Below are 22,633 nucleotides of genomic sequence, written 5' to 3'. Positions count from 1 at the left end.
CATGCGCGACCTCCGGCTATTAAAGGGATGTATATCTACGTCCTCGTTGGATTGTCGCAGACAAATATGCTTTCCTTAGGCGTGGGTGATTCGCCTACTAAAGTATAAAAGCAAACACGGAATTGACAGCTGGTTACGTTGTCCCCCCAAAAAATATATTATGGAGAGACATGGCTTTTATTTTACTGGAAATCATAAAGTTTTTTTACCTGTAATGATGACAACATTGCATAGCACACTGCTAGAAATGTTATAATGTATAGTCTGAAGGACTGCTTTAAAAACAGCAATAGATGTGTGACAAACGGTATTAACGTGACGTATCCGATGATACATGTATGCACGTTGACAATCCAATGTCACTTACTTGACCGACAGGATCAAAGAATACGAAGCATTTCATTAATAATTCGTTTCTCATCTAATTTTAGGCGGGGAACCTACTAGACGAGAATAGCATTCCCATAGGAGTTTCCAGCCTTCAGTCAAGACGTGCACGATTTAGCAGGCATCACGGAGCAGACACATTAGGACGATAGGAGCGCAGTTTGCCTGACGGCAACTTGTCACGGCAATCATTCATCACTCATCACTAAATATCTGTTGACAGCAGTGGATCTGTACTTTCCTATTGCTACGGCAAAAAAAAACTAAAAAAAAAAACAAACTAAAATTTCGACATTTTAAGCAAACTGCCTGTAATACAACTAGATCATGCATTTAGTTTTACTAACCCGAAGAGAACTGTAATATTCTAACATTAATAATTATTAACTCATTCATGTTGTCCGTATATAGATGTAGCCGCTAACTCAGTAGTCCATGGGCGCTTCCAAATATACATTGAAATGTAGCATATGAACATTGTAACATTTATGTACATTTATATTATGTTTATCATATTGGATACAGGTTTGCCAACTCTCACGCATCTGGCGCGTGACACTAATACGGCCTTCCATACGCTCACGCAAGAAGTCCTGCAGCAAATCTTTATTATTCCACTGTAAAACCTAAAATTAGCTACATCTAACGCGTTGTGGTAATATGCAAAGTTGCAAACCCTACAGACTATTTGCAGGGCAATAAAACTGTTACATCCATGCAAATGCGTGTGCATGTGTGTGCAGACCTGAAATCTCACGCCAGCCAGCTGACCAAAGTCGACAACCCTATGGATAATTAATTTGAACGGGAATTGTTGATAATACGGTCAAAGCAAGACGTAGTGGAAGAGATTAACATTACAATCATTACAGTAATAAAAAAAATGCAATATCATATACATACATTTTTACAAACACCTTAGGACATAATTCACTGCATCAACGCATGGAGTAAAGAAGAAATAAACAAAAACGGAATACAATGCTCTAGGAAGACCGTGAGAAAGGAGAATATAATTACAAAAAAATATATTATAATACATTACACAAGTTAAATTCACCACATATGAAGAGAGTTTTCACAGCTTTGTATTTTTACTGGATGTTAATGTAGCACAATATGATTTAAAGTATGCCTTGAATGTAGCAACAGCTGGTTTCTGAGATGCAAATTTGCTAGATTTGTTTTTAAATAAACGAAGTACGGGAACCCACCGACGCGCCCCCGACTTCCTCCGGCACCGGAAGCTGAAGGCGGGACGGCGCTTGGTAACAAACCGGAGCATCACTGGGAGACAGGAAGGAGTGTCCGCGCTGAATGGGATCGCATCGCTCAAATCGCCGGCCCAGTACCCCGTCTCTTTATCAGCTTCACACGCCGCACTGCTGCAAAGAAAAAAAGCCCAGTGGAGGGGAAAAACAGAACAGATCGGTATGAGTCTATATAGGAGCTTGAAATTTAAGGCGCGATCTGCGGGGTAAATGCACCAGCGGCCTCAAACGAACGGTGCAGCCCCGGGGAAATAGGGGGGGGGGGGTCGCATAAAGACACCAGGCTGCCCAGAAACGACATTGCACACATCCGCTGCTCACGGCTGTACTGTTAACGCTGATTCCACTTTGCTCGTTATGTACCTTTACTAGGTCGTGCGCTCTGCTCGCGGGTTTTTATTATTTCAAAGCATGGCGCGAATGAATGGCGTCCTGGAAATGTTCGTCGCCCCCCCCACTTCCCTCCCCGGGGTGAAATGCATGCGATGACAGTCCACGATTACGCTTCTTATTAAAGTACGTCACCCGATTTGCTGTGATGCCCATTGACCCGAGTCGGCTCTTCGGACGAGAGCAGTGTACCGCTGCAGGTCGTTCGGGGGTCAAATACGGCGTAGATCGGAACGAGATGAAGCAAAGACGACAGAATTACAGCTTCACGTGGATTTGCTAGTTGGGATAGTTTCCAGTCCACCTCACACCCTTTCGCGACCTTGCACACGACGAGCGGTTCGTAAATGGATTGATATTCCACCCATCTGAATTAATCCTGGCACAACGCAGGATCACCGTCAGTAATACGCCATTATTGCACTAATTGCATTAAGTGCTCCAGTGTAACTCGGCAGAGTAATACTGGAGTTGGCAACTTTGGTCAGCTGGATAGAGTGAGATTTTCAATTCGAGACAAGTCTGCACGTACATGTACACGCATTTACATGCATGTAACAGTTTTGTTACCTTGTAAATAGTCTGTAGGGTTTGCAAACTGCCCCAACGCTTTGGATGTAGTTAATATTAGGTTTATAATGCAATAATAATAAAACTTAACGTAAGATTTCTTGAGTGTGTCACACCAGATGCATGAAAGCTGGCACCCCAGTTACTGCTGTTTATATGCAAGTTTTTCTGTTCAAAACAGGTGAATTTATGTCTTAAAATTTGAAACCATCAACATCCAGTGCATAAATTTACCGCTGTGTTTCCCGTGCGAGGGCACTGTTTAGATTGTAATTCTCCTTTGCCCTTTACATCCGCCCAGCGACTCGCAGCGCGATGTCCGTCTCCGTGATAATTAAGTGGGGTGGCCATGAATACTTCATCAGCACCTTGTCCGAGGAGGACACCGTGTTGGATCTCAAGCAGTCCATCAAGACCCTGACTGGCGTGTTGCCAGAAAGGCAGAAGCTCCTCGGCCTGAAAGTGAAAGGTATGTTTAAGCGGAAGCTGCACTGTGTGTCCCGCGCTAACCGCTATTCGGCTGCTACGCGTCAGAGGCCCAGGCCTGCCTGAATACGCATTACATAGCATTACTAAAATGGGCTATACTGGGTGAAGATGGGCGAGGTGGTGCAGTGGCAGGTAGAATCTCCGATCTGTGTGTGTGTGTGCTACATTGTAGGGACTTATCTTGTGGGGACATTTTTCAGGTCGCCACAATATAAACCTCAATTTCATTAAAAAAAAATCTGCGATTACAATCAAAATGCCATAAAAATGCCAAAAGTCTTTCTTTTTGTTTGGTTCTTTATGGTCAAGGTTAGGGCTGGGTAGGGGTTAAGGTTGTCATTGTTGAGATTGGGGTTATGCCTATAGAAATGAATGGTGAGTCCCAAAATTGATAGGAATATTTGATCTGTGTGTGTCCATCCTCCTACAGCCACGAATCCCATAAAGGTTCTTCCCCCGCTTTGTTTCCTGAAATTCATATCAGGCCCTCCTGTACAACCCTTTTCAGGCTAAGTGATTGGAGGATGGATGGATGGATGGAAATGGAAGATGTGTGCTTTCCTCATAGTCTGGGTTATCGTGTACAGGATACTTAGGATGTTTATGTTTACCCCTCTGCGATTCCCCATCTCCATCCTTCGCCTCCGACGGCTAACTTTCAGAGTGTGTTGAACACAGAATTCAAGGATTTTTCCATCCATCAAAGGTTTTTTATGCAATGGAAGCTTTGTTGGCAAATACAGCTTCACTCATGTAAAGTAGAATGACAGGGATATGGGGACCATACCTTAATGTGCGTTGTCTGTCTTCTGAGGGTTGGACTGAGCATGCTCAGTGCAGTCAGACCGCTCATTTTTACTCATCTTCCCAGGCAAACCAGCAGAGGATGACATCAAACTGGGAAGCCTGAAGCTGAAGCCAAACACAAAGATCATGATGATGGGCAGCAGAGAGGAGAGCCTGGTGTGTATCTTCTGCTCTTCATTAATACCTTTAAGTTCTTCCCAAATACATTCAGTTACTGATATCGTTGTGTGACCCTATAATCATATCATACTTTCTTCTAGATTATTATTTGGTCCAGGGTGATTTAATTTTGTAAACTAGAGCAGGGGTAAGCAACTCTTTTAAGGTAAATAACATAGCTAAAACAAAGACAGATACATTAAAAGCTGATTTCTGACTGGTAAGGTACGGTGGGAGGGGGGGGCGCTGATTTGCAGTGCGTTGCCACACCCACTACACGACAAACCTGGGTTCAGCCGTGCAGTGGGTCATACCTCAGCACCACACTAGTCCGAATGGACCAGTGTGAGTTTTTTTTCCAGTGGCTGGAGTGCCAATCCTGCCATCAACCCCCAAAATTCCCTGTGAGTTGGAGGACCTCCTTTTAAGGCTGGATGTAGATTAACGTCATACCCAGGATGAAGCCATTGCAGGTTAAGGGCCTTGCTCAAGGGCCCAACGGAGTAGGATCACTGCTGCCATTCACGGGATTTGAACCAGCGACTTTCTGATCAATGCCACAGATCTCTAGCCTCAGAGCTGCCACTCCACCCATTTCTGACTGGTACTGTATACAAAAACTGTCACATTGTTCAAAAAGAATAGTCTTCCTTAGATGCACTTACTTTCATTTTGGCGTCGATCCGTTTCTTGCTGATGTTATGCAGTAGCTATTGCATCCTACCGGGTCTCTCATCGGGTGGGATGGAAAACCTGCTGAATTCGGCTCTCCAGGATCAGGGCTGCTTACCAAAAATGACTCTTCAGTGCTGGTTTTTTTTTTTTTTTGTCCTGCATAGGAAGACGTTTTGGCCCCTCCTCCGGAAAACGACGACGTCGTCAACGATTTCGATATTGAGGAAGAGGTCATCGAAGCAGAAAACAGGTCAGTATTTGCCGTAATCGGGGCTCCTCAGTTCCGGTCCTGGAGCCCCTCACTGCACCAGAGTTTGCAGAAATCCCTGCTCAGATATACCTACTAAACCTGTCAATTAGCCGGTGAAAAAACATTAAGGACTGTCCTGGACTGTCTTTGTTTTAGCTGCTCCCGTCGGGACGGTGCTTTAGATCAATCCAAACAGACTGAAAAATAGCTTTTTTTCAGCCATAAACCTTCTGAACTCTGAATTCCCTCAGCCTGAGATAATCTCTCATTGACTGTGTGTAATAACTTATGCTGGTGATGTGAAATACAGTAATAACTGTTGCAGCTGTGAACTGGGCAATAATAAACTGTTCTGTCTTTTTTTAAGAATAACATTGTCTATGTATTTAAATATATTTGTATGATTATTTTTAGCTTCTATCTTATATTCATTTTGTATTTGTTAATGTCCCTTTTGGGGTTTTCATAAACGTGATTTTTTTTTGTGTTACACCTAATGAAAAAAACAATAAAGTGATCGAATCTTGAGAAATGTGAAAATGTGTGGCAGACTGGCCTTTCATGCCTGGAATAGTGAACCCAGGCCTAAAGTTTTAAAGTTCACTTCATATCACTTTTTCTGGAAATGGGGCCCAATCCCAGTGTCCACACTCTGGGACTCACGGACTTTGAGATGCATTCCCACTAAGCCCTTGAGGGCTTAGGGCTATCCCACTGTCAAATCGGCAAGTGCATGAGGGCTCTCACAGGCATTTTCAGCCCGTTGTGCACACTTTCCGTAAGTCTACATTTCTGCAGACTTTGCCTGAGGGGATTACCCACAGTTCATAGCGCTGTGACATGGCAGCTGGGATTACCAGGGGAAACCCAAAGGTGTAAACTGTAAACAAACTATTTATTTTACTTATTACTTAAGGATGCTGTTGTGACAAAAAAGTTTAAAGTAATTATTTGACAATTACCTCTTGTAAGGCAAGAACCTGAAACGCGTTCAAATTAGACAGTTGATTCCATTGTTTTTGGCATTGTCAAGGGAATGTGATATGCTGCAGTCTGCTGTCCTATTCCTGTTTATGCCAATTTGAGCCCTTGCAGCTTCTCACACTCAATCACTTACCAGGTGACATTAATTAAGTCTGTGAGGGTTCAGGGTTTAGGCCTTAGGGGGGGACATTGGGATTGGGCCTTTAAGTCACACCACCACAGATCCGTAGCCCTGAATTCTGTCCCAGCACGTGCACCATCCATCAGTCCCTGGCACTGTGACTTGAGTTCTCCGTCGAACAAGGAGAGATGTGGATGTATTGGGAGCAGGATGCTTCTCCACTGACACCTGGCACCTTGTCTTTCTGTTTGCAGGGAAGAGAACTTGGCAAAGATCGCCCGTCGGGTGAAGGAGTACAGGGTGGAAGAGCTGAACCCTCCAAGAGACGGCAAGAGACTGCTGGTGCTGGATGTGGACTATACTCTGTTTGGTAAGATGGTGCTGGATGTGGACTATACTCTGTTTGGGAAGATGGTGCTGGATGTGGACTATACTCTGTTTTGAAAGACTGGGCTGGATGTGGACTATACTCTGTTTTGAAAGACTGGGCTGGATGTGGACTACACTCTGTTTAGTAAGACTGGGCTGGATGTGGACTACACTCTGTTTAGTAAGACTGGGCTGGATGTGGACTACACTCTGGAAAGACTGGGCTGGATGTGGACTACACTCTGTTTAGTAAGACTGGGCTGGATGTGGACTACACTCTGTTTAGTAAGACTGGGCTGGATGTGGACTACACTCTGTTTAGTAAGACTGGGCTGGATGTGGACTACACTCTGTTTAGTAAGACTGGGCTGGATGTGGACTACACTTTGGATGTGGACTACACTCTGGTAAGACTGGGTTGGATGTGGGCTAGTTTAACTGCCTTTAACATAAAAAATGCAGTATATTTTTAGTTTGTTTCAGCTTGACATTTTAAATTGACACACTTTAACAGAAAATATGAATATTTGATAGTCATGTTTGTCTTTGGATTTTATACTGGCTCTGAAAAAGTAGTCACTCCTTCACATATGCAAGGGTTGTGTTCTGAAGATCCCCACAAATGTGAAAACTCATGAATAATACTTGCGCCCCCCCCCCCCCACCTCAACCCATAACAGTCTGCTAGTCTGAGCAATAACATAAAAAGTCTGTTTATTTCCATTTTCTAAACAAACAGTACTGTACACTTTGCATGTTAAATTGTCTTGTCATTTCTACTATATACATTTTTATGTAGTATACAACCATCTAAATTATGCCCTTGTATGTCCTAGTTACTACTGTACACTGAGCACTACGTTGTGGACTCATGATTAAAATGCAAAATTAATGGCGCTATACTTCAATAGTAATCTTAAAACGGTTAATACGCTTAACAAATGGTTCCATTTTAAAATATCTGTATGGACTGCTATGTTTGAATATTTATTGATGCAGTTGGGGTTAATATCCCTTTGGCAAGCATCAGACAATAGGCTGTTCTAGAACTTCAGTCAGGGGGCTTCAAAGGACTTTGCTTTGAATCGGTTGTGATTCTGTTGTCTCCACTTCACCTTGGGTCCAATTTCAGACCACAAATCCTGTGCCGAGACGGGACAAGAGCTGATGAGGCCATACCTGCACGAGTTTCTCACCTCTGCGTACGAGGACTACGACATTGTCATCTGGTGTAAGTGTTTGTGGTGCATAGAGGACTGTGGTCTTGTATGGGGGGGGGTCGTGATGCTCAGCGTCTCTTGCTGCTTCTTCCACGTTCAGTTTAGTCTGGTTTCAATGGTTATTCAGCGCTGTTCTCTCTCAACAGCGGCCACTAGTATGAAGTGGATCGACGCCAAAATGAAAGTAAGTGCATCTAAGGAACCTCTTATGGATGAGCGACATGACAGCCTTTAATAACAGCACCAGACAAAAATCAGCTTTTAGTCGTGATGCATTTGTCTCTTTCAGTTATTCACCTTATAGTAAAAGCCCGTGTGAGAAGTGTTCACCATCACCGTTCACCATCACCGTTTTCTCAGATTTTGGGTGCTTTTCCACCAGACCAACTACCGTACTTTATGTACTTCAAGAAACTACCAAAAGTATGATACTTCAAGGTGTTGGTTATTCACTGGTATAAAGACTGGTGCTTGTGCTGAATGACATCACAGTGCAAGGTGGGGTATTTTGTACTGAATTCTAAAAATGGCTACAGTATATTATTGGGCAGAATGATAATATTAATACCGACATTGCATGTTATACTCGTGCAGTTCTCACATCGCTAGTCAGCTAAGTTAAGATCAGCTTTTTCTTACTTTCAGTTCTGTACGGACATTATAGCGCAGGGAGTTCAAGTTTTGCTCAAAGTTTACCTCCGCTGCTTTTACATGAGTGCTGCATGCGTTCTCATCCTTGCTGTTTAAATTGACGGATTGTGAGGAATCCATGAACTCTGTTTTTTGCTTTTGCCCAATATTTATTACAACAAAAATCACATCATTAGGACAGCACATATGCATGCTGCCCTAGTATATCGAACAAAATACTTTTTAAATTTCAATGGTAATGGGAAAGTACCAAATGTACCGTACCTGGTGCGGTGGAAAAGCACCCTTTGACTCTTCAAAATAGCCCCCATTGGTGTCCATGACAGCCTTGACGTTCTTTCAACCCGCATCCAGATGTAGCCAACAGTTCTGCAGGAGTTTCCACAACTTCTGAGCACAAGGCAGCTACTCTATTCTTACTCTTCAATCCAACTCATCCCAAACCACCTCTGTATGCTTTAGGTTGGGGTGATTATGGGGGGGGGGGGTACTCGCGTAACCCCCCCCCCCACCCCCGCAGGTGTGCTTGGGGTCGTTAGCTTGTTGATAAACACAAGATTTTCATTAGGTGTTTCCAGACTTTTATCTGACAATTGCAGTTCCTGTTTTTTTTTTAGTTAGTTAAATATGCAGTAAAGTCACAATAAAACGCTGTCCTAGTCACCACAAGCCTTCCCCATACAGTTCACAGTCAGCACTGTGAGCAGCACTGGCTGTGATCGGAAAGCGATTAGTTCTGTCTGACTGCTCGCCCACAGGAGCTTGGGGTGACGGACAACCCCAACTACAAGATCACCTTCATGCTGGACAGCGCGGCTATGATCACTGTGCACACGCCAAAGAGAGGTGTGGTGGAGGTCAGTCCGGCTTCAATGGTGGCGAGAACCTCTGAGGATGTGGTTCAGATACGATTTGAAAATGTCTGCCAAAATGTTTCGTTTTTAGGTAAAGCCCCTGGGAGTAATTTGGGGCAAATACGGCACATTCTACAACAAGAAGAACACCATCATGTTTGATGACATCGGTAGGAATTTCCTTATGAATCCACAGAACGGATTAAAGGTACCAGTTCCAGCCACTCTGACTGCTTACTTGCACAAAAATGTTCTGAGGGCAGAAAGAAATATGAATCAGATTGTTGATTGCTGGCAACTAGAGGAGGTGGGACCACCCAATCAGATATCTTGGTCCCGCCTCCTCTAGTTTGGACCCACCTCCTCTGCATTCTGATTGGTTCAGAATAATTTTTCCTTATGCCGTCAGAACATTTTTGTGTAAGTGAAAATCCCACAAGTTCTTAGACTCTTCTCTCCAGTTGTCATTGGTTGGTTATTCCACCATTTTCCCGTGACAGATCCGGCCATTTATGAAGGCACACCTAAACCGTGAGAAAGACAGGGAGCTTTTCAAACTGTCCCAGTACCTCAAGGAAATCGCGAAACTGGAGGACTTCTCCGGCCTAAATCACAAACACTGGGAAAGGTAGGTATGCCTCAGTAGGTGGCCGTGGTGAGCTTCACTGAGGAACACATGCACGCACGTCTGATATCTCCCAGAATGAAGCACATACTGGTCAGGCCTACAGCCAATGGAGACGCATCTTGTGTAGCTAAAGTCAGCGGCATATTCAGGGGTCTCAGGGGCACCCGCCCCTACTAAAAGCTGATTGACCCCCTTCCCTGTCCCTCAGCAATTTCAAACATATCATTGGATAATATTAAGGTTGGGCCCTCTGTATGAATTATGGCCCTTCTTATACCCCCTTGTTTAAACTAATCCTAGAATCACCCCTGGATCTAGTACTCCTTTTTGGTTGGCCGGCTCTGATAACAGCTATTAATGAACGGACCTACGAGTCGGCAAATTAGACGAGGACCTTACTGGACCTTTACTTAAAATAACTGTGGATTCCAGTCCTTATTATAACTTGCCATTTGTTGCCTGCTGTTTCTGGCAGGTACCTCTCGAAGAAGCAGAACCAGTAGAAATCCCTAACTGGGAGCAAGACCATTTGGAGAAGTACAGGACACTGCAGGTCACGCCAACCCACTACTGCTGGTCGTCATTAAGCTCGTTACGTCTTTCCCACTCTCTGTCTCTCTACCCTCCCTTCCTTACTCTTCTCCTTTCATCTCGCCTTCTGTTCTTCATCAGCGTTTTGCTTCTTGGTGCCGGTCCGGTCTGTTGGTGCGGAGCTTGTTACAGTCCCGTGAAGGACCACAGTCTCCGCACACCTTTCTCCTCAAAGAGAGCCCAGCCTCACACAGTCAAGAATATTAGCGTTTCAGGTCTAAACCTTCATTCCTCTAGACACCTTTCTTTTGAACTGCTGAAGCTGTCTCTGAAAATCTTAATGGTACCAGAAGTGAAACGGTCGTCGAGTTTGGTGCGCTGTGCTTCACCGCCAGTTTACAAATGGATGTATGTCTGGAGTAATGTTCTCACCACTGGGAAATGTATAATGCCCCCGAGATATGCTGCTGATCCTCTGGACATTTATGGAGTAAATATTCTATGAATAGTTTTAAGGAGAGAGTTCTGTCTGGCAAATTGTAAAGCGAAAAAGGAAAGGAAAAAAAAATCGGTTGTTAGGTGTTGTTTTTTCTTTCCCCCTGTTCCTCCGAGTTTAGGATTCCGTACCGTTCGGTGCCGCTTGTCTGAAGCCGTATTAAGTTACCGCTCCGGGAAGCTGAGGTGTGAAAATGCAGCTCATTACCGCTCCATTCCTCTGCAAATGCATAATTCAGAAATAACGTTTGTTATATTCGTGTGGGGGTCAGGTTTGCACGGGCTGCCGCACATTATCAAAAGCCGAAATAAGTTAGCGCTCCGGGAAGCTGTAGCGTGGAAACCAGCCCGTTTGTACGAACTGTGTGTTTTTTTTTTTTTTTTTTTTTTTAGTTCTCTAGAAGGTGTGTGGAAGTGTGTTTTGGAGAGCTAACTTGTCAGGTAGTGTCTTTTCTTTAGTGGAAATTTGAAGTCATAATTAGATAAACCTGCTCTCCTAACGGGTATCTCTAAGATATTCACTATTGAGAGAAAACAGTCATGTCTGTGGTTGACTGATTTATTTTTAAATCTTCTCCTAAGACAATTATGCAGTATATCAAAATAAAATGCAGTGTTTTTTTTATTATTTGAGAAATGTTATGGAATGAACTACAATATACATTTTAAATACATAAAGCAGTGACATGAATTAACGTGGCACCTATGTAGAAGGGCACTAAGTTATGAAGTGATCGTCTGCAGTTCTGCAATTCAGTCTAAGAAGCTAACTTGCTGGAGCCATCGGACCAATGTTATCGCGGGAAATCGGCACATTGCAGAGCGTGTAGATCATCTGATTTATCACAGAAGGCAAAGGGTGGGTTGCAATGGCCAAAATATCAATATTCTTAGCTAGTGATAATGGAGCTTATTACCACAATGCTTTTAATTAACAATAGTGATTAAAAAGCCACTTGAAACATCTTAATGTATTGCTTTGAATGATACAAGTATTGAAGACTAGTGTATCTGTCAGTACTCTTAATTAAGGTTCTAATAAGTTCACCAATCGGGTTAGTTAGCTCGTCAAAGCCAAACAGTGAGGACCTGGTGAGAGCATCAGCACGCTGCATGTGCGCTTAGCCTGCGGAAGCTCGCGAGGCGCCGTGCAGTGAGGACTGGGGCATCCCCACTGTAACTGCCAAACCTTCCTTCTGTGGAATTCCCACAGCGAGCGTGTCACTCAGCCTCTGCAGGATGGCTCTGACATTTCCCAAATGCATATTTAATCCTCCGCATGCATGACGATGCATGATTTATTTTTTTGTTTGTTGTTGTTTTTTTTTTTTTTTTTTTTGCAAGTTTGTTTGGTTTACACAGGTTTTGTTTTATAGAAAGGACAGGGTTTTTACATCTTTTTCTTTTGTTCGTAATTAAACACTCACACCAGTTCCCTCCTCTCACGTAGGGCAGTATGGCATGAGATCGGACCCTGAATGTTTGTATGACTTGTCATGGAGGAGTTTTTTGTTTGCTTGTATGGACTTGACACTATAAAACATTGTGTTGGATATGGAGTATCCAGTGGTATCATAAAATAAACATTTTTTTTGAGGAATAAGGTGTGTGTGTGTAAGTTTGCGTGGTACCTCTGTGTTGTGTAGGGTTCCTCCTGCAGATCAAGGTGAAGATGTCAGGTCAAGTGGCATCTCTAACTTGCCCATAGCGTGTATGAATCAATAGTCTGACGTCCTGCCCAGCGTGTTCTCCTGTCGTCCTATCCCTTTTGGATAAGGTGATCGGTGCTCTGATGTGTATGAATTGAATTTTACCCACAATGCATCAGAGATGTTTGGTCTTGCAGGGGAAGCAGTCTGACTTTGGGTTCCCGTCTAGGCAGAACCCTTACTCCTTTGTCAGAAGCCATGTGCGGTCCTGCGTTGTCTATGTAACAGGCTTCACGGTCACCATAGTGACAAATAACCCATCCTGTATAGCAGCTGTCTGTCACTTGTGTCATAACCAGAAGCTATCCATAGACCGGCCAACCAGAACCTATCCATAGACCGGCCAACCATAACGCTAGTCTGCAGCAGCAGGTCTACATAAATGATGAGGTGTTTATTAATAACTAATGCTTCCCCAACCCCCTAATGCGAGAGAGTTTATTTCAGGAGCAGAAGGTACATGTACTGATTTTATTTGTCACAAACCATTCTGGCGCCTTCCTTAAAATGATACCAGGGTTCAAGTTTGTGAGGAAGGACACCAATTGGTCCCTGGGAGCTGGGGCAGATTCCGATGTCGGCTTCAACAGACTCGGAAGACGACATCCAGTTCAGCTGTTCCGTCGTTCTTGGGCAGCTCCGTCGAACGACGACCTGCTACTGTCATTCAACTCAGTTTCCCTTTGGCTGCATATAGCATCCTTCTGGAATGTTCCCCATTGTGTGGCTGCCTGGTGTTTGTTGCAGATGCCAGATACCCTTAACATATTCTAAGTAAGAGTCTTTTTCTTACAGCTAGTCTTCTATATTGTAGCAAAAAAAGAAAGATTATTTAAATTCTTCTTGGGGGGGGTTAGGGGGTGGTACACGAGACTATCAATTCCCCACTCCACTGCACTTAGTTTCATTTGTAATATGATTGCTTGTGTTTTTTGTTAATGACATATTTAAATGAAGAAACAGTGGCAATGAAATTCCCAGATTCTCTAAAGATCAGAGTGGCTACATAATAAACTCACAAAAGTTGGAATTAAATGCTCTCGGGCTGTTTATTCAAGCTAATTTCGCACAGAGCAAAACGACATGCAGAATTTTTACTAATCCACACAATACACAGCAATTCAATGACTTCATTTCACAAACATCATACCAACATGTTTATAAATATTAAATTACCACATGGAAATCCTTTGTTACCTCTAGTAGCATATAATAAAATAAAATATATATTGCTTAAATATTGAATTGCTCCATTGTTTCTTGACACCATGGTGGAACCAAGTCAGCTTTGTCATAATTGCTTATGCCTCTGTTTCTTCAGTCGCTCTGTCAAAACAACAAAAAAAACATTTATCTAACACAGTTAATTTAAATTCTATCTATTGCATAAAAATACAATGTGCATAACGACCAAAAACCTACCCCTCCTTGCAGTCTTCATGTTGGCTTTTTTTATCCTGTCAGTGGAGCAAAATTTTAGAACAAAGTAGCCATATTTTTTTATGGTCAAACATTTTGTCTGCTTTAATTATCTTTATATATGTTAATACACACACACACACTCACATATATATATATATATATATAATGTAATTATGGTCAGGCATAGTTGTCTGACCATAATTATGTGGCCCCTGTCACTCATCTTTCTCTCTCTCCATTTCTTCTACATCAAACACGTTAACTACAGTTTAATGTATCCCAGGCCTTGACACGTAGATTATCAACATTATTCACTTCACATGGGGGTGGTTACAATGCTTTGGCTCATCTTTGTGTGTGTGTCTCACTCACTCGGTCTTGCTCCAGTCACTCCAGCTAGATTTTGTAAACGTGTCTTGGGCTCTGACACAGAAAGTGATTTTTTTCCTTCTGTAATTAACTGGGAAACCTTGTTCCTCTGTAAGGTTCACCTGAATAGGGAAAGAGGAATGGAAAAAGTCTCCCATTAATATTCTGGGATCAAGTGAAGCCCAGGCAGACCTCTGCAGGATAGGGTCTGAAGGTTGGCATTCCGGTTTAATGGGCAGAAACCCACTTACAGATGACATTACCTGCACTTCGCCTGGCCCTGCTTCATAGTTACAGTGCTTCTTCTGCGGAACCACTTTAACTTGAAACGTGAGGGGGAAATACGACCTGGGGAGACTCCATGTCATGGGGTAGGTCCAGTTAACGGTGCTCTCATTGGTCTTCTCAACCGCGATCTTATCGGGCTTCACTGGTGCGGAGAAACGGCACAGCATTAAATGCCAAGCTTTATATATGCAGCCGCAGAATGTATACGTCACTCACAGCGGATCCACGAAAAGAGAAACGCGGTAGTTACCTAATCCGCCAACAGAGGGCAGCACTTGCACACAAAAAAAAACTACACATATAAACGTTTCCAAACTAGTGTTGGTATAATCAGAGATAAGTTACTCAAGTTAGGAGTATTTGCATGCAGATGACAAGCTTAGTGCATACATAGCAGATCTGGCATTAAACAAGGATCCCATCTGAATACTGAGACTGGCACAATTTGCCAGAATGAAGGATAAGTCGAACCAAGTAAAAGCCTGAGAGCCAGTGTCGACATTGCAGTGCTCTGTCTGAGAGCCAGTGTCGACATTGCAGTGCTCTGTCTGAGAGCCAGTGTCGACATTGCAGTGCTCTGTCGTACACGATCAATCATGTGTGTTATTGGGATTTACATGTTTGCTTAAACTTGTCATCCACTGATTCCAGCATCTAACCAGATACCTGTACCACAGGTATCAGGCCTGAGATGAAAATGCACATCCCTCAACATGAACGACTGCACAGCTCAGGCAAAATCAGGGTGGGGGGGGGGGGGGTATAGAGCGAGTCGCACCTATTTCAGTGATGTAGAACTGCCTGAAGTATTTTTCCACGCGGTACCAGTATCTGACGTACACAGTGAGGGTGATGTAATTCGCCTCCTCTGCATATGGACAATGTAAGCGATCCAGACACGTGACCCCAGACTGGTCACTGTCCAGAGAGCATAAGATGTCACTTACACTCGAAGACCTGTAATTTGGAAGGTGATATATCAGTTACGTATTCATTATTAAGGGTTCCTTCTATAATGTGTCTGGAATTCCTTTGTAATGTAACTTAAAAACAAGCTTTGTTTGCACAAGTACATTGTAATGCTTCTCTTTGCTGGTCCTGTTCTGCTCTCCATTGCTTGAGTGTCACCGCACATAGTCAGATAATGTGTGGCATGCAGCTGGGGGTTAAGGGCCTTAGTCAAGGGCCCACAGGCATCTGGCTATTCTACAGAGGCTGGGGCTTGAACCAATAACCTTCTGATCACAGGCACAGCAACTCAGCCCGCTAAGCCGCTCACTTCCCCTTCGCCTCCACTTTGGCGCATCTACAGCTTCTGAAAACTTGCAGCTATATTCTACTGAATATTGGAACGCCTTCTCTAAACCATAGTAAAAGATGAAAATGCAAAGCAATCGATGGACACCCACCGTACGGCGCTGACCGAGACCACGGATCCTCTCCGCCTCGCGCTCCACCTCCACCAGCAGTGAAAAGCTCCACTGTAGTTTTTCGATGTGCACTGAATGTAGTCTGGACAAAAATCAGGAAACAAAGAAGAGAACTTCCGTTACCAATCTGAGGTCCTTGAAGAGGAAATACAAGAGCATTTCCCCAAATTTAAAATCTATTTACAGCCAGGACACGTCGTATGAATTACACATCTCTTTATATATTGAGGATGCCAGTCACCATGGTCAAGAGTGTGTTCTTGTATTACAGGCCTATCTGGTCATGCGTTTATTATTTTCTACTAAAGGGTTTGCGGATGAGAGGGTGGCACAGTGGTTATCCCTGTAGGCTCACACCTTAAGGTCAAGGTGAGTGAATGGTGTGTGAGTGTGAGCGAATGGTGCATGAGTGTGCCCTGTGACAGGTTGGTGCCCCATCCTGGGTTGTTCCCTGTCTTGCATCCAAAGCTTCCAGGCTAGGCTCTGGACCCCCCTGTGACCCTGAATAACACAAGTGGTTTCAGGTAGTTTTTTATGCAAAGCTGTCCCTCAGACCCATGATGATGTCACCATATGGTGGGCTTTCCATTTCTGTGCCACAAAGCATCTCCTGATCTTCCGCTACCGACGCCACCGAATACATGCCTCTGTCATCTGCGACATTCTTGCTCCCGGCCCACGGCGTCGCCACGCCATCCAGGATCTTCCTCTGCTGCCGGGAGCCCTCTGCCCGCACCAGCACCAGCGTGTAGTTGAGGAGCCGCCCGGCTTGGTCGTGGCACGTGTAGTTCCCTCCCATCATCTCCTCAGAGACGACCTGCACTCGGTTCCCACGCTGACTCGTCTCCCTACCCTCGTTCCTCCAGAGAATCTGCTGGCCCTCAAAGGCGTCCCCGCACTTTAACTCGATCAGAGTCTGTGCACTGATGTTCAGGTTGATATCAACCACTAGCACTGCGGGAGGGGGGAACAGAATGTCTATTTTCATCCAGCCTCCTTAGTCTTGGCCCCCTAGCTCCACAAAAAATGTAAACACTGTGCTGCATGCATGGTTGCACATTATGGCTGAAGGCACCAAAGTGGGATACAAATATGCAAGAACAAAAACAAGAACAACATCAGCAGCAACAACAACAGTAATAATAATATAGCACTACTGACACCTGGGCACAAATAGCATCTGCCAAAAAACAAAATAGACACTGACTACATACTGATTCTCACTGAGCCGGTCAACCGTTAATGGCGGTGAGGCTTGTCATGGGCTTTGACTTACACGGCGCTCGCTATTTACATACCATTCAAAAGACGGACAATGACACTGATGAGATTGACACAAATAAAAAAACGGCCAAAGAAAAGCGCCGCTAAATAGATCACCGGCATTTGCGTAGCTGTATTTGAATATGCAAACAGTAGAATTCAATGGCGGGAAACAAATTACCATTGGGCTTGAGGATCCAGTAACTGTGCGAACGCTGACTGGTGGATTTTGGAGACTGAAGAAGTAAAAGCAGGACACTCAGCCAGACAAAGTTCATCTGGCAGAAAGGAAACAAATAAGTGAGTTCTGTCTAATATCAAAAAGACAAACACAAGCAGATACTGTCACAGCTATGTCCTCTTAAATAATAACAGTAACCTCGTATTACCTTAACGAGGGGTATCGGTTTGACAAGTCAATAATACAACAAGTACATTTTACAAGAAACTAAAAAAATATATATTATTTAGATGTAAATGGGAATAAAACTTACCTTGAATCAATGAAGTCATTGAGTAATTATGTGTAATTCAGATGTTGAGAATTTAAAGCCCATATATACAGATGCTAGACATGGGGGGAAAAATCCCAACGTAAAGGTGACCAATCAAGATACAGAAAGGGCAGAGGAACTGGCCAATCAGTGAAGTAACCTCAACAGCCCGTAGCATGTCTCGTGTTTAGCTTGAGGGAATTGTTTCCTGGGTTTTGGCCACACTGCATGAGTAATTCATGAGTAATTTCATTATCTGTTTAGAATAAGGAATATTGTCTGAGATCCTTAATTCAAGTACTGCTCCTGGTGAAAGTCTTTGATGATGTCATGCATGGGAATTCATTAATTTTCACTGATGTGTCAGGACTAGCACATGACAACAGACATACACCAAATTAATAAAAATCTCCCATTCAATAGCCTGTTCAGAATAGAAACACAAATACACAGACAGAATGTGTAAATTTGGGTATGGGTCTACACCGTTCAAACAGACAAATAAATCAATAAATGGTTCAGGTGGGCTTGAAGAAGAACCTACGGCATTCTGAATACACTACCGGTCTATTGTATTGTATTATATTGTATTACAATCAAATTTGGCCATTTTCATCCTGTTAAGTAAACTTTCAGAACAAAGTAGCCATATTTTCTTTTGGATAAATATTTTGTCTGCTTTAATTATCTGCTTACATATATATGTATATCCACCCCCTTTTGCCCCCTGCCTCTAGGGGGTTGGGTCATCGGGGGCACTGGGGATGAGTTTCCGAGGCGGTCTGGGCTGGTGGTCCTCCGGTGGGTCTCTTTCCCGCCCACTGATCTCTCCTGCTCTGGGCTGGACCGACCTGCACGACCCGCTTCTTTTAATGCTAGATTACGCCAGATCAGCACTTTCTCTCCTACTCGTACAGAAAAAAAACGAAATCAAAGCGAGAAAAAGAGGAAATCAAACAAAGTCCTTCCTAGAGTAGGGGCAGCAGGTCATGTTAGGGGTGGTCTAGCTGGGGTGTGGATGTCATGGGTTGGAGGCTGTCCTGGGGGCCGCCATGCCTCTCCCTCTGACCCGCACGGTGCATGGTGGGTCTGACCTGCCTAGGTTTAACCAACAGCAACCCCTCCCCCCATCAATCTTCCTTTTGCTCCTACCTCTCCTCTCTTCCACCCCCCCGTGTATCACTTTTATCTTCCCCAACACACAGAAAGACACAAACACACACATGCTCACACACACCACATGTCCACCATTGAGGGGGAAGTATAGTCTGCAAGCAATAGTCTGTACATGTTCACAGCATAATAACACTTAATGGTTCCGTCATTGTATATATTTTTTTTGTGTTATTATTATTATGCATTTTATTTTATTTAAATAATCTTCTTCTTATTAATAGTCTTTGTTTTGTTTTTTCTTTTCTTTGCCTCCACTGTCCCCATCCTCCCTATTCTTGTCCTGTAATTTTTGTTTTCTGTAACTGCATTGTTGCACATTTGACGTTCTTTAAAAAAAAAAAAAAATCGCAGTGTATGCAAAAACTTTTCACTGGAAGTGCAGGTGAGAAGCAGAAGATTCTACAAACAGTCCGCAGCAGTGAAACTGAAAGTGGGACATGGGAAGAAGGGTGTGGGTTTGGTTTGGTAGAGATTAAATCAGCCCCGATCCCCCTCCCCCCAAACACGCACGCTACTCATACAATATTGATAGGGATACTTCCATCCATCCATGCCCAAATCTACGTCCTTGCATGGGAACAGGAAAAACGACAATAATGATCAGAGTGGAAGTGGAACTTGCATTTGATTGATTTTACAAAGTGTATATATATATAAATTTTGATATATGTAAATATATGAAGTCTGATACCACTATAGAATAAAGTTTCCCTTTTGCTGCTTGTACAGTGCTGACAGAAAGTGTTGAGATGCTTAATTAATTTAGTAAAAATATTGCGAAATTTATTGGTTTTATAACAAAAATCACTACTTTATTAATTTCTTTACAAAAATATGTATCACATTACAAACAACCAGTAGTTTCAAGTAAAACATTGATTTAAAATATTAGTAAATTGAAATCCAAATTATAGTTTTAAAGGAGCTGTTCTGACGGACAGCCTCATTGAGGGCTTTTAAATTAGTAACACTTTTGCAATAACGTAAAACACCAAACATTTGTGTTTAGTATCCCTTTGGGGGCCATTGACCATAATTGCAATTAATAGCAAAATGGCAAGAGCAGAACTGAATGGGTCAGTCAAAAAAAAAATTATGACACTTAATAAAAAGATATATGTAGGTATGTAAACATCGCTTGTCAATGGACTTTTGTTATGAAACCAATACATTTGCAACATTTTTACAGAATTAAGCAATTGTTTCGACATTCTGTGAACGCTGTATATGCTAGTAACTCATAATAAAAAAGTACTAATTTGTTTATGGAATTGTCTATAAATGAATTAATAACTTTATTATAAACCATGCATAAACCCTTTATAAGGGTGGTCTTATTATAAAGTGGTACCCAGAGAATTTCTCAAACGTTGCTTCTTATGAAACTGGATAAATTGTGAATGAAAAGATAATTCTTTAAACTCTAGACCAGTAGTTCTTAAGCCATGTCCTGGTTTCCCCTACAAGCACAATTGTTTGCGCTGCAAGTTCTGAATCATTAAGCGTGACCCAGCTTTCAGCTGAATTCTGCCCCTGATTCTATTTAGGTTGACATTGCATGTTTTTGCTTCAATTTATACTGATGAGAAAATTTTAAAGAAAACAGATTTCTTTGTTTTTTTCCCCTCAAAGTAAAACACCAATACATTTTGAATTATTTAATGACTTACATTATGTAACAGCTTCCACTGGGTGCAGTTATGGGAAAAGCGATTAAATAACTGACTAATGAATCCTAATTATGCTGAATACTCATGCCTGCCGATGTTTGACATGGAAATTTACTAAATCAGGGTAGAATGTTCAACTGATTATTCCCCCAAGCGTCTTAAACATCTATCTTAAAGGACCTATATTTTAGGCTGTCTTGGCATCACGGCAGTGATCTCAAGTGTAATGAAATAAGAGGATTTTGGAACAAACTCAGAAAACTGTTATTGCAGGACAAAGACTATACAGTCAACGTATTTTTTTTTTGTAATAAATGTAGTCAGTGCAGTAATACGAGCAGCCACCGGGGGCATCGAACAATGCTGGAAAATCCACAAGTAGAGGTTGGTCTATTCTCTTCAGGTCCCGCTCCCCCGAGTGCTTACTCAACTAGAGAGTCACGTGTTCTGCGTTGACGGGATCCCGCTGGGAAGCTGCTGCCCAAAATTTTTTGTTGCCACCGGTGGCCAAATGGCCAGCGTCCAGACGGATGTCTACGTTGTATTTGCTGGCAGTTTTCAAACGGCGCTGGCACCGGCACGGCAAGTCAGGCGGGGAAGCCCGGGAACGGAAAATGTGGGGGGAAAAAACGCCAGCGGCTGGCAGACACAGCCCCATACATCAGAGCCGGAGGAACAATCCAACTCCTACCTGGAAGCAGTGAACGGGCGCCACTCGTATTCCTGCTTACGAGCCAGGGAAAGTGCGGCTCCATGATAATTAGCCGTCGACTCCAGTGAGAAAGGATCACATTATGTCGGCAGATTAATTATCGGCTGCGCTGTTTAATGGGAACACAGTTAAGAACAAGGGTATCGGGTTGAACTGCACAGAAAAACCGTGGGAGATCTGACACGGTAACTGAAGAGGACGTTCTGGGGAAAAGAGACTTATGTTTTTGTTTTTTTTTTAATTAAGCATTAACTACCATTTCCGCGTAACCCGTGCGACCCGCTGTCGCCTTGGATAGAGGTGGGTGGTTCAGGTCTAGAGAGTAAAAATCTAGACCAAGATTTAGTTTCAACTAACTAGTCGAGTATAAAAAGTCACAGAGTATGCAACTGGTTGCTTGGAACAAAATCTTGGTCTGGACTTTTACTCTCTGGACCTGAACTACCCACCTCTGGTCGTGGATGGTGATGGAGTATCGCTGTGCCTAGTGGGTCCATTTGGCCACGCAGAGGTGAGCACGAGCAGATGACATCACCATAACCCTACAGGAGAATTGATAATCGACCTATCAGACGCCAGCTCCCACTCGTCGTGCCATTAATTCGCATCTCATTACCACGCGCCTTACGTTCGAGATGGCTAACGAGGAGGCTGTTAGCTAATGAAGTCTCATTGTCCTCTTGCTTTGTTTAAATTAATGTTGGGTCATCGGTGCTAAAAGCTATTAAGTAAGTTATTAATAGTACCAGTATTCACAGAGACTGGCAATGTATCATTGTATCAATGGTAATCTAATTGCCAGAACGTACAGGCACGCCTTCTGACCCCTTCAGCTCATACGTGCTTTTTAGAAGAAATACAGCCATCTAGATTTCCCGTTGTTAGTCTAAAATTTACATCTGTTCTCCAACACATTTACTCAAAAGTGAAAAACAATGGAGAAACAGGGTCCCTGTAACAATCGGGGGTATAGGGGCTTCGCTTAATGGCCTAGTGGTAAAATCACTCCGCTTACCCGGGGATTTGAACCGGTGACTAAGGGGTGGGGCATACTAAATCGGCTGAACCATAACCCCCCCCCCCCCAAAAAAAAAGATGGCTTACTGTGGTTCCCCTAGTCCTGGGGGGGTTGAATGATCAGTAAATAATCAATACACAACCCTGAGCAAGTGCACACAATTAAGCAAGCAAACAAACATACAATGGAAAACACGATTTGAAACCCAGATCACTGTTTCACGTGATCAGT

General features: G+C 43.2%; 2 protein-coding genes across 4 annotated transcripts; one reads left to right on the top strand and one right to left on the bottom strand.

Moving 5' to 3' along the window:
• Positions 1–1,615: 1,615 nt before the first annotated feature.
• On the top strand, positions 1,616–12,454 carry ublcp1 (ubiquitin-like domain containing CTD phosphatase 1). Of its 2 annotated transcripts, none has more exons than XM_023824590.2 (11): positions 1,616–1,818; positions 2,920–3,087; positions 3,979–4,070; positions 4,913–4,998; positions 6,358–6,473; positions 7,605–7,703; positions 7,839–7,876; positions 9,102–9,200; positions 9,289–9,405; positions 9,698–9,825; positions 10,301–12,454. In XM_023824590.2, the coding sequence occupies exons 2-11, from the start codon at positions 2,934–2,936 to the stop codon at positions 10,326–10,328; spliced, it is 957 nt and encodes a 318-aa protein (XP_023680358.1). In that variant the 5' UTR covers positions 1,616–1,818; positions 2,920–2,933; the 3' UTR covers positions 10,329–12,454. The 2 variants fall into 2 exon arrangements, with proteins under 2 accessions (XP_023680358.1, XP_023680350.1); XM_023824582.2 differs by lacking the exon at positions 1,616–1,818 and adding an exon at positions 2,199–2,387.
• A 1,139-nt stretch (positions 12,455–13,593) lies between these two features.
• Positions 13,594–22,531, bottom strand: LOC111850579 (interleukin-12 subunit beta-like). 2 transcript variants are annotated; one of them, XM_023824604.2, is made up of 11 exons: positions 21,364–22,531; positions 21,115–21,240; positions 18,523–18,731; positions 17,514–17,610; positions 16,715–17,023; positions 16,049–16,151; positions 15,418–15,596; positions 14,615–14,781; positions 14,355–14,473; positions 13,983–14,017; positions 13,594–13,886 (listed from the first exon to the last, which is right to left on the bottom strand). In XM_023824604.2, the coding sequence occupies exons 1-11, from the start codon at positions 21,425–21,427 to the stop codon at positions 13,852–13,854; spliced, it is 1,443 nt and encodes a 480-aa protein (XP_023680372.2). In that variant the 5' UTR covers positions 21,428–22,531; the 3' UTR covers positions 13,594–13,851. The 2 variants fall into 2 exon arrangements, with proteins under 2 accessions (XP_023680372.2, XP_023680378.1); XM_023824610.2 differs by lacking the exons at positions 21,115–21,240; positions 21,364–22,531 and adding an exon at positions 17,827–18,250 and having other exon boundaries at positions 18,523–18,657.
• Between the last annotated feature and the right edge of the window lie 102 nt (positions 22,532–22,633).

This window comes from Paramormyrops kingsleyae, chromosome 24 (assembly GCF_048594095.1).
Source record: "Paramormyrops kingsleyae isolate MSU_618 chromosome 24, PKINGS_0.4, whole genome shotgun sequence".
NCBI classification, from domain to species: Eukaryota; Metazoa; Chordata; class Actinopteri; order Osteoglossiformes; family Mormyridae; genus Paramormyrops; species Paramormyrops kingsleyae.
This window is presented reverse-complemented; position numbering and strand designations above follow the sequence as displayed.

Excerpts from the sequence above, each read along its gene's own strand:
- ublcp1 (XM_023824590.2), top strand. The coding sequence starts at position 2,934 with ATGTCCGTCTCCGTGATAATTAAGTGGGGTGGCCATGAATACTTCATC. Across the intron at positions 6,474-7,604 it reads TGTGGACTATACTCTGTTTG|ACCACAAATCCTGTGCCGAG; the intron begins GTAAGATGGTGC and ends GTCCAATTTCAG. Across the intron at positions 7,877-9,101 it reads GGATCGACGCCAAAATGAAA|GAGCTTGGGGTGACGGACAA; the intron begins GTAAGTGCATCT and ends GCTCGCCCACAG.
- LOC111850579 (XM_023824604.2), bottom strand. The coding sequence starts at position 21,427 with ATGGAGCCGCACTTTCCCTGGCTCGTAAGCAGGAATACGAGTGGCGCC. Across the intron at positions 17,611-18,522 it reads GGGTGGATATACATATATAT|ATGAACTTTGTCTGGCTGAG; the intron begins GTAAGCAGATAA and ends CCTTTCTGCCAG. Across the intron at positions 17,024-17,513 it reads CTGGATCCTCAAGCCCAATG|TGCTAGTGGTTGATATCAAC; the intron begins GTAATTTGTTTC and ends CCCCTCCCGCAG.